This window comes from Macaca mulatta, chromosome 5 (genome assembly GCF_049350105.2).
Source record: "Macaca mulatta isolate MMU2019108-1 chromosome 5, T2T-MMU8v2.0, whole genome shotgun sequence".
Lineage (NCBI taxonomy): Eukaryota > Metazoa > Chordata > Mammalia > Primates > Cercopithecidae > Macaca > Macaca mulatta.
The window spans coordinates 117,398,650-117,413,122 of record NC_133410.1 but is presented as its reverse complement, the minus strand read 5'-3'; the positions used below and the strand labels follow the sequence as shown (position 1 = coordinate 117,413,122).

Sequence of the window (14,473 nt, the reverse complement as noted above, 5' to 3'; positions counted from 1 at the left end):
AGTTACATAGAACCCAGTTTATGTAATCTGCTTTCTTTCTCATTTAAGTTTTCAGACTCAATTTCCAACTCATTTCAGCTTTTGTTTTTAAGTCTACAACAAAAGGTTATTTTTTTTTCTTGACTCATATAAATATATCCTGTGAATAGTGTTGTCTGCAGCATCATTTTTCACTCAAGATAAGCTCTGTTTTTTCTTTCTAGATAATGTGCTATGATGTGAAATGGAAAAGATAGTTACCTGTCAAGAAATGAGTTCATCAGTAACTTGTAACGAATCTGAAAATGTGTATTAGGTATTTGTAAAAGTTATCTGAGCTGACTGACAAGTTGAAGAAGTTACATATAACTGCCTCAAGACACACCATTTAATCATAAGGATCATTCTACCCTGCTTTTAGTAATTTTTTTTACACCATAAAATGAAAGGTTATAGTTCTGTACTAGTTGCCATATAAATATTTTTTGGTTTTAAATATATTGACTTTAGCATTAGGAGAAATATCTATTGTAGATGATGGGTTGATGGGTGCAGCAAACCACCATGGCACATGTATACCTATGTAACAAACCTGCACGTTCTGCATATGTACCCCAGAATTTAAAGTATTATATATATGTACACATACATATATAAAAACATACATATATACACACACACATATACACATATATATACACACACATATATATAGACTTGACTCTCAGTATGGGATATTGAAATGCAATGTTAAATTACCAGCTCTACCACTTACCTTCTCTGATTTTCAGTATTTTTACCCATAAGTTTTCTTTTCCATAAAAGGAACCTTTGTTTTTAAAACGCCAATTTTTTTTTGTTTAAGTCAAATTGGAGTACAAGATGAAAAGGGGGCAATCCCACCTACAAATTTTTAAACTATAAGCAGAACTGCCTGATGGAAATATAATGCAGATCACAACTGCAAGTAATATTTGTAGTATTATGTTTTCTTAAGCTACATCCAAAGGTAAAGACAGGTAAAATTAATTTTAGTAATACATTTATTGAACATAATATGCCGAAAATGTTATTTGAGCATGTAATCAATATAAACATACTGAGATCATTTACATTCTTTTCACACAAAATATTTGAATTCTAGTATGTATTCTACACTTATGGCATGTCTCGACTTGGACTAGCCACCTTTCAAGGGCTCGACCTAATGCCTAATGGCTACCATATTGGACAGCACAACTCTACAACACTATAGAATATCTTTAATGCTGATCTTACAGTGTAAATATCAAATTTACATGTTCGTAGAAAATGATTTGAGTTTTCCAATAACTTTAGCTCTCAATTATTCATACTTTTAGTCCCAATCTTACTGTTAGTAGCTGAACCCAATTAATTTGTTGTATTTTCCCCATTTGACTTCTGAAAGGCTCTTCAGAAGATCTGTAGAAAGATGGGGACCCCTGTAGACATAAATGTTATCTTTGCACTTATTAAAACACCCAATTTTAAGCAGAGAATACTGTATACATATGGCACTTATTAAAATCAGAGAAGGCTTGGTGGGACAAAATCGTACACATAAGCATTTATGTTACTGTTCTGTAAATCCTTCACACCTGATCTTAAAATAAGAATCAGTTTTACTTAAACTAAAATCAGGCAAATGCTTTTCATAGAAACTTAAGCGTGAAAGGCACCCCCTTTGAATAGGAAATAATTAGATTTAAGTCTGTTGGCTTCGCCTATGGAATTTTACACCCTCCATTTGCAGTCTGAACATATAAACAGATCATCTGCACTTCGCGTCTGGGTAGCTGTGGGACTTCTCTGACCTTGACCTTGGGCAGGCTGTAGCTTGCCCGACCCCCGCAACCCCGCCACAGGAGATCTAGAGTCCATATCTCAGGCGCGACCATTCGTCATTTCCTGCTGGACATTCTGCATGCCAAGGAGAGCTCTTCCACCCTCTAAACTGGGTAATAGAGAGGTGTGGCTGTGGTGGCTGTGGGAAGTCCCTCCCTCTTAATATGCCATCCCTGGGCAGTGGAGGCAAAGAGCCTTTTCAACCAACATGTCCCCAGACCAGCACCAGAAAACCTTGTTGAGTCTATTCAGGATTGGTGGCTGATGAGGTTCTGAGGAAATCTTTCTGGAATTTGTCCCCCGCTGAACCAACCCGCCCCAAAAGTGCCCCCCCTCTCTGGTTCTGGAGTCCCTGGGGTTGCCTCATGCTGCTTCCGGTCTGAGCTCTCTGCATGGTAGACAGAGAAAGCTTTTGCTCCTGACTTCTCACTCACCTTAATTGATTTGTTTACCTTGCATTATTTTCCAGTGACTTGCACAAATACTACTTTCATCAAGCTGACTACACTTCAGCTTATTAATCATAATAAGTTATTATGCAGTGATTGGATTGGTAAAATACTTCTCTCAGAATAAGGCAGCAGATATTTTAAAATTTCTAGGTTTTAATTATTATGGGTACATAAATCGGTGTGGATATTTATGGGGTACATGTGATGTTTTGATGTAGGCATACAAGGTGTAGTAATCACATTGGGGTCATTGTGGTATCCGTCGCCTCCAGCATCTATCATTTCATTGTGAGGAACATTCCAATTCCACTCTTTTATTTATTTTAAAACTTACAATAAATTGTTGTTGACTATAGTCACCCTGTCGTGCTAGCTATCAAAACTAGATCTTATCCTAACTGTATTTTTGCACTTATTAACCATTCCCACTCCCCCACCCCCCATCCCAAGCTGCTGGTAATCATCATTCTACTCTGTCTCCATGAGTTCAATTGTTTTAATTTTTAGCTCCCACAAATGAGCGAGAATGTGATATTTGTTTTTCTGTGCCTGGCTTATTTCACATAACATAATGTCATCCAGTTCCATCCATGTTGTTGCATATGCAAAGATGTCATTCTGTTTTGTGGCTGAATATTATTTCATTGGGTATATACCACATTTTCTCTATCCATTCATCCATTAATGGACACTAAGGTTGATTCCAAATCTTTGCTATTGTGAATAGTACTCAGCAAATATGGGAATGCAGATAGCTCTTTGATATACTGATTTCCTTTCTTTTGAGTGTACCTGGCAGTGGGATTGCTGGATAATAAGGTGGTACTATTTTTAGTTTTTTGAGGCAACTCCACACTGTTCTCCATAGTCATCATATTAATTTACATTTCCACCAGCAGTGTACAAGGGTTCCCTTTTCTTTACACCCATGCCACCGTTAGTTTTACCTGTCTTTTGGATAAAAACCATTTTAACTGGAGTGAGATGATGTCACATGGTAGTTTTGATTTGCATTTCTGTGATGATTATTGATGTTGAGCACCTTTTCATATACCTGTTTGCCATTCATGTGTCTTCTTTTGAGAAATGTCTATTCAGACCATTTGCCCATTTTACAATGGGATTATTTCACTTTTTCCTATTGAGTTGTTTGAGCTCTTTATATATTCTAGTTATTAATCCCTTGTCAGATGGGTAGTTTGCAGAAATTTTGCCCATGCTGTGGGTTGTCTCTTCACATTGTTGACTATTTCCTTTGCTCTCCATCCCATTTGTCCATTTGCTTTGGTAAGGTAGCAGCTTTAAATCTAGGGATCATGGGCCACTTCTTTCCCTGTCCTCCCCTGTGCATACTGTAACTCCTCTGCCCCAACCCATTGATATGTGATTATATTTGTGTATAAAAACATTTATACACAACTTTCATCTTATTTTTCATGTCTGTGATCCAGAAAAGATGAACCATTGGACTCTTGCTCTGCCCATGTCCTCCCACTACGAAGTTTTCCATACCCCATAGAATCCCTGCACCACTACAGCTAGTGGTCCAGGCAGGCAGCTGCTGCTGCTGCTCCTCCTCCTCCTCCTCCTCCTCCTGCACCTCCTCTTTCTCTTCCTCCTTCTCCTCATCCTGTTTCTCTTTCTCCTCGTCTTCCTCTTGCCTCCTTAGAATCTGGTGAGAATCTGATGGTCCTTTCTTTTACTTATGCCCCATCCCTTTATTTGACCTCTGAATTAACCACTGTAATGCCGTACTTGTATTATTTTACCACTAAATAGCACAAGTAAGTAAATTGCAAATTGTAGTTTTAGTTTGTTTTTTGGCTCATTTATCTTGAATGACTCCAGTTCCTTCTCTTAATTTTCAAAGTATTTTCTTCAACATGAAAAATTAATGGAGTACTTAGATGATTAGGGGTGTGGTGAGGATGTTGTGAAATCAATCAAATAATAGGATGTTGCAACTTTACATAATTAGATGTCATTTTCCCTTTACCCTGATCTTTTCTCAGCGTCTAACCTTAACCCCACTCCCTCTATTTACAGGCTCCAGTTACTGAAAACAGTGGGTCTCCTTTTGGCTCCCAGAATGAATTATTTTCAGAGCCTTGTTTCCTTCTCAATAAAACAGAAATCTTAACACCTAACTTAGGAGTGGCTTTAGGATTAAACGACGTAGTGTTTGGAATTCATCACCTTACAGAGAATGTGGAGAATAGTGGGTTTTCCATGTTTTTTAAAAGGGAGCCCTTCCAGCATTCTGTTTGTAGTCTCATTGACTCTGGGGACATCAGTCTTCTCCCGGTGGTCCACTGTTCCTGTCCAGATGCTTCGTTGCAGTTGAGCCCACAGCTAGCCACATTCACTTGGTTGGGGGGTAGTTTGGAACAGAGATGGAGAGAGGAGCTGAGCACCAAACAGTATGGGGCAGGAAGAGCAGGGACTTCGATATCAAACAAATGCCGGCACAAATCCTCTCTCCACTAATTATTACTTAGCTCTGTGTTCAAAAAGACTCAGCCTTCTCATCTGTAAGTATGGGGGTAATAATACCCACTTACATGGGTGAGTGCCAGAGTATATAAAAGCACTACTGTAATGACTGGTACTTACTAACTGTGCAACCCATGTGTTAATTCCTTTCCCTGTGATATGTTCCTTCCCCTCTTAAGAAAACATTTCAGTTGTCTGATGATAGTGCAGGTCTCTAGACCGTCCCTTTCCCTCCAGAGGTGGACTCATGGACCATTTGAATCTTAAGAGCCTGGAGCCTCATTCTTACCTGAAAAATGCCAGCTGCATCACCACCAGTAGGGGGTCTTAGATTTGAAAGCCACATCAGACCTGAAGCAAGTGTTTGGCTTTGGTGCATCTTAGAAAATATTTCCAGTACTTTATTTCTGAGTCTAGATGCGAGAATCAATGTATCCTTTTGGAGTAAATCTGCCTCTCTTTCTGAGAAGGCTTGAGAAGCTCAGATTCTCAGAAAAGGAGGGAAAGGCGCAACATGAAGTTACATGGCTTTATCTCACGAGTACCAGACTTCTGAAGTGTTTATGAAAAGCAAAAATGCCACCTCATGACAATCAAGGCCAGATGAAAATTCCTGAAGTGTTAAAATTCCCCTGGATTCAGTTATTACCAGAGGATTATTGATTAAATGCACAGCCAGTTGAAACTCAAGACCTTTATGCACAGCCAGATCCTGCACTTTGGGTTTAGTTTAGTTAGAACCTGGAGATGTGGAAAATGAGGACTAGCTACCCGGCCAGCAGGTTTCTCCCCCAGTTACTCCTCTTACCAGGAGGCCCCAGGCCTTAGCCAGTAGGGAGTTGAACCACCTTTTTAGTTCTTCCCAGAACCACATCCTCTGAGGCTAACAGCTTTCATGACACCTTCAATTCCTGCCAGCGGTGAGTGGGTCATTTCTGGGAATGCTGCTTTGGGGGTGGCTCTCAGGATCCCTAAGTGGCACCCACTTCGTGTCCACAGGAGGTGTGGGTTTTATTGGCTGTGATGCCAAAGAGGTCCTTACCTGCAGGGACCAGCCTGGGTGGCAGCCAACCAAGCTTCCTTGGAATGTTTTCCAGTCCTGGAGAGAAAGGCTGCAGTTGAGTCTCCATAGCTCTAACCACTTCTGCTGAGGTGCTTCTTTGTCTGAAGTGATTCCTGTGCCTGGGACAGAGACCACACACCCATTTCATAGATGTCACATGCTGTCAGGTGTGGCCCAGATGGTCACCTCAGTGTCCAAGATTTTATGAACTTGGCTTTCAGGAAGGCCACATGATGTACGGGTAATGAGCTTGACCTCTAGAGCCAGACTTCTGCATTTGAATCCTGGCTTGGCTGTTTGCTAAGGCACATACCCTTCAAGAATATTTTCTTCTCTGTGCCTGTTTCCTCATCTTTAAAAGGGGATAATAATAGTACCTGCCTCAAAGCTGTTGTGAGGATAAAGTGCTTAGCACACAGTAAGCAGTTGATAAGTATTAATTGCTATAATTACTATGTATTATGTGGGTAGGTTGGCCTGATGGTGATTTGCAAATTTAAGAAAGGGTTTCAAGCTTCTCCCTGAACAGCCATCCTTGATATTTTCTCCGTTTTCTTTTTCTTTTTTTTTTTTCTTTAAGTATCTACTGTTTTCATCTTTTCTTTGGCTCACCCACCAATCACCTGCCTGAGATTAAATAATGTGCAGTTGGAATCAGAAACCAAAGGGTTTTGGCCTCCTACTGCCTTGTGAGCTTAAACAAGTCACTGAACCTCTGAGCAGAAGTGGAGAATTTGGGGTGACTTAGGGCTGCCAGGTATCTTGTAAAGCTGGAGTACCCGTGCATCCTGTTACCCTGGGATAATGAAACAGAGCACACATTAGGACTACCTGGTGATTCTTAGCTGGAAGCTAAGACTTACCTGATTGTATCTGTGAATGAAAAAACAAGGTGATTTTTATCCTTTTTCCCTCCTTCCCTCCCTTACAGCAAGATGTGTAGTAGGGAAAGCACCTGAGTAGGAATAGGGAGACTTGGGTTCTATTAAGTGAGGTACTTACTATGTGTACAGTACCCAGCACAGAGTAAGAGCCAAAAGGATGGAATTTCTCTGCTGCTTGATTCCACTGTATTGGGCAACCCAGGGGGTTCATTCCTATTGTACTCAAAGTGTCCCTGTGTTACTGGAGTTGTGTAGTGAGCAGGGCTGTACTATTTTGTACAGTAGTCCTGACTTGAGCCATCCATTCCCTGATGACCTCTGTTTCTCAGCTTCCAGTCTGTAAAATTAAAATATGGAGCTAAAATAAGCTACTAAATGTACTTTAGGTTTCTTAGAGCTTAAACATAATACAAAGGCATATTCTTAGATACATACTTTCTCCTATCACCAGGTTCATTTTCTTCATAATACTTGATGCTGCCTTTTCAGATTTTGCTTGTCTTTTTTTGTCCTTTACATATTCATTGTTTCCAACACCCACCCTCTGCTGCTTGATCCCACTTCCAGAGCCCCAGAAAGTAAACTGCATGAGTTAGAGACCTTATCTGTGTGTTGGTCATTGGTGCTAGAACAGTGCTTGGAACATTTTAGGTGCTTAATAAATACAAATGCACACGGGCATGTATAACTCTGCATATAATGTAGCCACTTAATTTGTCTACAAACACTTAGATAGTTGGTTGATTATTCTTCCCCTTACCTACTCCCCACAGGAAAATACATACCACATAAATGAATGGAATTAAGAATGGTTATACTGGCTGTCTCAAAACTTAACCAAAGTAGCAGTGCCAGGGTTCTCACTTTGTGTGTGCACATAGTGTCAAGGGGCAGTAACTCCTGAAATCAGAGGAAACCCGCAGATTTGTGGGCTGAGGACTCTTGACCGTGATGACAATGTGCCACATATCTGCAGTGTAAGTTGGAATCCACTTTGTTCTGTTTATATATGTAGTGGAGATGGGTGGTGGGAAGCAAACCATAACCCTTGGAATTCTGCTCACACATGCTATTGAAATTTCATATTACTTTCATTATTTGGCCACAAAAATGGACATAATCCTTGTTGGCTTTAACACACCTACTAGTACTGCTTTTGCTATCCATCTTGCAAAATATAAGACAAGGCCAGGCTTAAATTAAAATCCTCGGCTTCTTATCTCCTTCCCACAGGAAAGCAAATCTGTGTTGAAAACCGTAAAATTAAGAGGAGAGCAAGGATAGCATAATTTAGCAAAAATTCATGGCACCAGATTCTGAGCTGTATGACTGGAGGGATAGGTCAGACATTAAGAAGATGCTGCCTGCTAATGCAAGTTCCTTAAGGTGGTGCTCTGGAAAAAAGAATATATCCAGAAGATTTCCGCAGTGTTTACTCTTTATAAGTACCCTAAGAAAATACCTTTATAGATTGTTCGGCAATTATGCTCATTTATGAGAATTTCAAAATGAAACTAAAAGCTATTATTCTAAAATATATCTGAAATCTATTCATTTTAACATTTGGGTGTTGAGATTTATGTTTCCATTTTAAAAAGAGTTTATAATAACCTCCTCCTATCCCCATGTCTACCCACCCCCACTTCTAGCATTCTAAATTCCATGTATTTAAGAAGCTTATTCTGTTATTTGGAAAACTGCATCATTAACACTTGAAAAGCATTAAAAGATTTGTTTAACCTTTTACACATTTATATGCATAGATGTTTGTGCTGAGGTGTTTAGAGAAAAATCGTGTGGCTTTGATAATGGCGCTCTATTTAATATATGCCAAGAGCTATATGAGCTATGCAAGTTTTGCCATTAATGAAGAGCTGATAATTATAAAATAGGGAAAATCTAGTATGGAAATTGTATCATTTTCCAAAAAAAGTGTGATTTGTTTTCCTTTGCTTTTTTTTTCCCCCCTGTAAGTTTTTTTTGGATGGAGGTTGTAATGATAGGGTATAAGGAGAATTACTAGGGTAATTATTTCTAATTTTCCTGAGGGGAGTCCTTCCCATTGGAGCCACATATTTTTTATGCCTAATTTGTAAAAAATATTAAGTTCAAAATTAGTGTACATCATGGGTAGAGCCACCATACACAAGTGTTTTGTGGGGGCCCTCTTAACCATTCAGATATGGACTTACATTTTAAGCAGTTCACATTGTGCAGTTTTAGGCACTTCCTCAAATTTTAAAAAAATATGAATATTTGCTTCAGGAGAAAACTGATTCCACATGCATTTTAGTCAATAATATTGTAAGATCTTACTAATTCAAACTAATTATGATGAAGACATGTCTGAACTAGTGAATTGAGCATAATGATCTGCTCAGTTTCTCTTAAATTCATGTTACCCGTTAGTACAGTGTTTTCAAGTAGAGATTTTCCTGCAACTGCTTTAATTATTAGATTAGTTTAAAATCAGAAACAAACACCTTTAACAGGTATATAATTGCTTGGAGTCCCTTTTTATTTGGTGGAAGGGTTATTGGGTCTCTTTAAAATGATCCCCCTAGAGAAGTTGTTAATGGGTATAAAAATACAGTTAGATAGAAGGAATAAGTTGTAGTATGTACAGTAGAGAAATTGTAGCTAACAATAGATTATTAATAGCTAGAAGGGAAGAATTTTAATGTTCACAGAACAAAAGATAATGTTTGAGGTGATGGATATCCCAGTTATCCTAATTTGATCATTCTACCTTTTATACGGATATCAGAATGTTACATATACCACAGAATTTCTATAGCTATGCCATATCAATAAAAATAAATAATAAATAAATAAGTGATTTTACTAATTAGGTTAAACCTACTTAAGTCTTCTTTATATTTTTTAATTACATAGTAAGCACTTTTGGGTTGGGGAGGAACAACCTTAACTTTGTAACCAAAGTGATCACAGATTTCAAATTGATGAAGTCCAATTAGATAACTTGAATTAAAATGTGTGACTGTTGACTTCCAAATTAACAATAAAATGTTTGCAAACAAGTATAAGACATATAAAATGTGTTAAAATATACAATTTTAACAATTAAAAATATTATTAAAGCAGTATTTCAGTTGGACATGGTGGCTCATGCCTGTAATCCCAGCACTTTGGGAGGCCAAAGTGGATGGATCACGAAGTCTGGAGTTCAAAACTAGCCTGGCCAACATAGTGAAACCCTGTCTCTACTAAAAATACAAAAAGAAATTAGCTGAGTGTGGTGGCGGATGCCTGTAGTCCCAGCTACTTTGGAGCCTGAGGCAGGAGAATCACTTGAACGCGGAAGGCAGAGGTTGCAGTGAGCTGAGATTGCGCCACTGCACTCCAGCTTGGGTGACACAGTGAAACTCCATCTCAAAAAAAAAAAAAAAAAAAAAAAAGGCAGTATTTCATGTTATGCAGTTCAACTCAAGATTGGAAATTCCTTTTTATCAATTAATATTTATGGAAACTAGAGAAACAGAAGATGAACTGAGGAGGGCTAAAGCATAATGGCTAGTTGTGTTTGATTGACAAAGCTGTAAAACTTGAAAGAATGGTGTAACATGGTTCTTAAAGATGTTCAATGATAGAATTATGAATTCTATAAGCTGAGGGGATATCAGTATAGGAAATTTATATTTATTGGGTTTAAAAATTTGTCCTTCAAATTGGCAATATTTATTCATTTATTTGCTTATTGAACAGTTTTTTACTTTTTGTGCTAGACAATATGTAATGAATACAAATGTTGTAAAAATTCATAAATTTTGCTCTGATTCGCTCTTTATTGACTTAACTTGAGAAAATAATCTAAAAGAGAGGGTAAATAGATGTGTACTGAAATTCATGCCATATGGAAGAGTAGTGATCAACCTAAATCTCTGAAGAGGCACTGGTGAAATAACTGATAACTCATGAATATCAGTGACATATTCATATATTTGAGAAGTATTTACCATGGAAAAATTGAGAAAAATTCTAAAAGAGACAATTCCACTTGTCCAGGTCTGAAGGTGATTCTTGGGTTATGTCGATGACTGGTTACGGCTGCTATGTGATTTTTTTTCTTTGGGAGAAAAGACTGGAGCTGAGCATCCATATTAACTGTTGACCTTGTGGTTACTTTGCAGTCAAATAAAGTGCCCGTGGTGCAGCCATCCCATGCAGTCCATCCTCTCACCCCCCTCATCACTTACAGTGATGAGCACTTTTCTCCAGGATCACACCCGTCACACATCCCATCAGATGTCAACTCCAAACAAGGTGAGAGTCCCTGTCTTTCCCAGCCTTTTTTGCTAAATGAAGAGCCAAGTCTCATCAGCCTGAGTGACCCTCCGGACGCCGGTGCTCCATATCACTGGATGGATCAGAATACGTTTTTACAAGACAAGAGTAATTCATTTGATAGCAATTCTTTAGAAACACACAAGAATTTGTTACATGTATTATTCATTATTAAAAAGCAGAAGAAAAGCATAGCAGGGCCACAGGTGACAGCTTTGAAAATCTTTCACTCACTATGTAAACCAATAGATTGTGCAAATATACTAAAAATTCAGTACTCTACAATATTCATTTATTGCAGCATGTACAACATGTTGATGCTGGTAATTTTAAAATAGGAATGGGGAAAGTAGGAGATTTTTACTTCAGATGTTATTCTTTTGAATCTCTTTTGGTTATTCCATTATATCCCTATGGTGTTTCATCTTTTGTTATTTACCAGCACTAGGTTACATATTCTAAATAATCATTGATGTATAAAATCTCTATTTAAAGTCCAAGAATCATGAATCTTATTTTATGCCTCTGTATTAATATTTGCTTCTACTTTGTTTATAGAAAAAATATATAGTACAAGAGGTCTGAAAAATTAAAACATCCTGTTTCTGCCTGATGTGTGCGAGTACGAGTTGGGAATAGGATGGAGAGCTCTGGTCCACCAAGCCTTCTGGTCCCATCACTCAGGGCAAACCTCAAGGGTGGATTTGCTCTCAGGGTAGCTCGTTCCTCTTTGCATGCACATGCACACTTGGACTTCATCAGGGTCTTTGAAAGTTCAAAATAAAAGATTTTAAAAAAAGTGAAGGCAGAGAATGTAAAGGGGTAAAATTTGTCCCTGCCTACATTTTACCCTTTTGTCCATCCCTTTCTAAGACTTACAATGGATAATAAAATTTAATGACTGTGTGAAAAAGAGTGGCATAGAGGCTGGGTGTTCTTTCCACTACTGGTGAACACTTCTAGATTAAATACTTAACGCTTTCATTTCCCTTCATTGTTAAAACAGAATGCTTATTTGAGGACTTAGTTACTAGTGCACTAGACTTGAGTAGTCTGAGTACTTTGAAAAGGTTAGAATCACTTATACATACATTTCCAGGTTTGCCTCTGTTTTATTTTTTATCCTCAGTCCTTCCTCCACCCTGCTTCCTTTAATCAAGAGCCTCCAAAAAATTAGGAATGTCCAAGAGTCAGGTCTATGGCTGTATAGTGAGAAAGGGAATTAAGATAGGGGTCTCAGGAAGTAGGCTGAGTTTGAGAGGGAGGACTCGTCTTGGTCGTGGTCATGGTGAATTTGAAGTGTCTGTGAGATACCCAAGGGGAGACAGGAGGTAGGCCACTGAAACGTGTGGGTCTCCGACCAGCGTCCGAGCAGGGTGTGTACGTCTGGGAACCTATTTAGTTGTTAATTATTTCTTTATTTAACAATTAAATAGTGCTTACCCTGTCCTAGGTCCTGTTTGAAACTCTTTGAAACATTAACTTTTTAAAAAGAATAATAAATCAATCATAGTTCAGTAGTTTTTCTTTCAAGAATAATAGGACAGTTCAATTTTTTTAAAAAAGTTAAGTTTATAACTGGCTCTCAATTGCAGTTATAGTTTCTCTTCTGTTTCCATCTCTTACTGCCACCCTACCTTGTTTTGAGTAATTGTAAGTTGTATCATTGCTTCTCAAACTTTTTTTAAACAAACTCTCCAAAACTACAGAGAAGGGACTACTGGTCATCACCAGAAGTTGTCTGTTTGCAGTTTCTTCGGTCTTTATTTTGTTCTAAAGATTGGTGTGATTTTTGTATTCTGGTCTATGCACTATTTATGCTTGTTTTAATATAAAGATCCTGTTTTATCCCGGGCTTTGTGTTCCTTATTATCATGTACTTCTGGAGATATATAAACTCCACTTTGAAAAAAGCACTCACTTTCATGATACTGAGTTTGTATCATTCCAGTTGGGTACTTTTGTTGCGAAGAAAATAAGCTTTCTAGATCTCTTGCTTTTAATTCTTTTTCTCTCCTGCCTTTTGGGATATATCATGAGCTCAGCTGGTTAGCGCATGATGGTACTGAGGCCAGAGCTGCTGGTTTCAAAGATCGTAATAGACTACTAGTTAGCTGTATCTTTCCCCAACCCCTCCACCTCAGCCAGAAAAAAGCAACCAAAGAGTATCATATTCACATTTTAACCCTAGGTAGAACTATCGCGTAAATATAAAATGTTTGCCAGCAGAACTCGTTCTCACTGGTGGAAAAACAACTCCAGGTTAATTTTCTATTAGGGAGCACATTAGTTTTCACGTGTGTGTGTGTGTGTGTAAGGGAAAGTATGTTAATGCCAATTTTCTTATTATGAGTCTGGTAAAAATATCAAAAGTAAAGCACTTTTAGGAAATCCTAGGTTTATATGTCTGTTTTTATCTATGTGTTACCCATTTTATCCTTACAATTGACAACAAATACTTATACTTTTGCACCAGGCACTTTTCCATAGTACATATATTAATGCATTTATTCTTCACAACAGTCCTATTTTGATTTTATAAAACAGTAGCAATTAAATAATTTCCTCAAAAATACATAGCTAGTGAGCAGTATATCCATATAGTCTGACTTCAGTATTATTTCACCTATGTCTATAGAAGTTACCTATAAAAGTTTAAAAATCTTAAAGGCTATGCTGAGTATATCCTCCAGCACATAGTAAGTGTTCAATAAATACTAGTTGAATAAATGATGTGAAATGGGCTGGGCACAATGTGGTTCATGCTTGTAATCCCGGGTACTCAGGAGGCTGAAGCAAGGATCGCTTGAGGCCAGGAGTTTGAGGCCAGCCTGGGCAACAGAGTGAGACCCCCCTCAGCTCTAAAAAAATTAAATAAATAAAAAACAAACTTAAAACAAATGATGTGAAATGTGTCTTCAGTGGCATAGTAGTTGGTGGAGAGACACACACTTCTGAGACTCTTTGGAAATAGGATTTTTAAAGGACGACGACCTATTTAGAAAACCCAGATCCACTTTCTGCTCACATGACGTAAGCTACATCATGTATTTGCATGTACGTGCCAAATGATTGAGGATATTGACCCAGCATATGGAATGGGTCTGTTTTAACACTTCTGACTTCACTTGTTTGTTTGTTCAGTTGGTCAGAAATACTAACTGAGAGGCTTCTCTGCAGAAAACCATGGTTTGATACATAAATTGGTAAAATGTGATCTTTTTCTCCAAGCAGTATATAAGCTCATATAGGAAATCATTTGCACAGACTAACTAATAAAACAAAATGAAAAGCATCCCAAGTACCACATTAAAAGTACAAATAAAAAACTTGTAGATTCAAAGGAAAAGATTTCTCAGAGCTGTAAGTTAGAGAAAATTGCCTATGAGAAGAACATTTGAAAGAAGAGTAGAATTTCTATAGATAACAGT

The 14,473-nt window shown here is 37.9% G+C and overlaps 1 protein-coding gene across 7 annotated transcripts in view; it reads left to right on the top strand.

Moving 5' to 3' along the window:
• LEF1 (lymphoid enhancer binding factor 1) overlaps positions 1-14,473 on the top strand; it is a 122,788-nt gene that overhangs the window by 69,342 nt on the left and 38,973 nt on the right. For all 7 annotated transcript variants that reach the window (XM_001086645.5, XM_015138983.3, XM_015138981.3 and 4 more), the window contains exon 4: positions 10,889-11,021. In XM_001086645.5, coding sequence (XP_001086645.2) covers positions 10,889-11,021 — 133 coding nt within the window. The remainder of the gene's footprint in view (positions 1-10,888; positions 11,022-14,473) is intronic.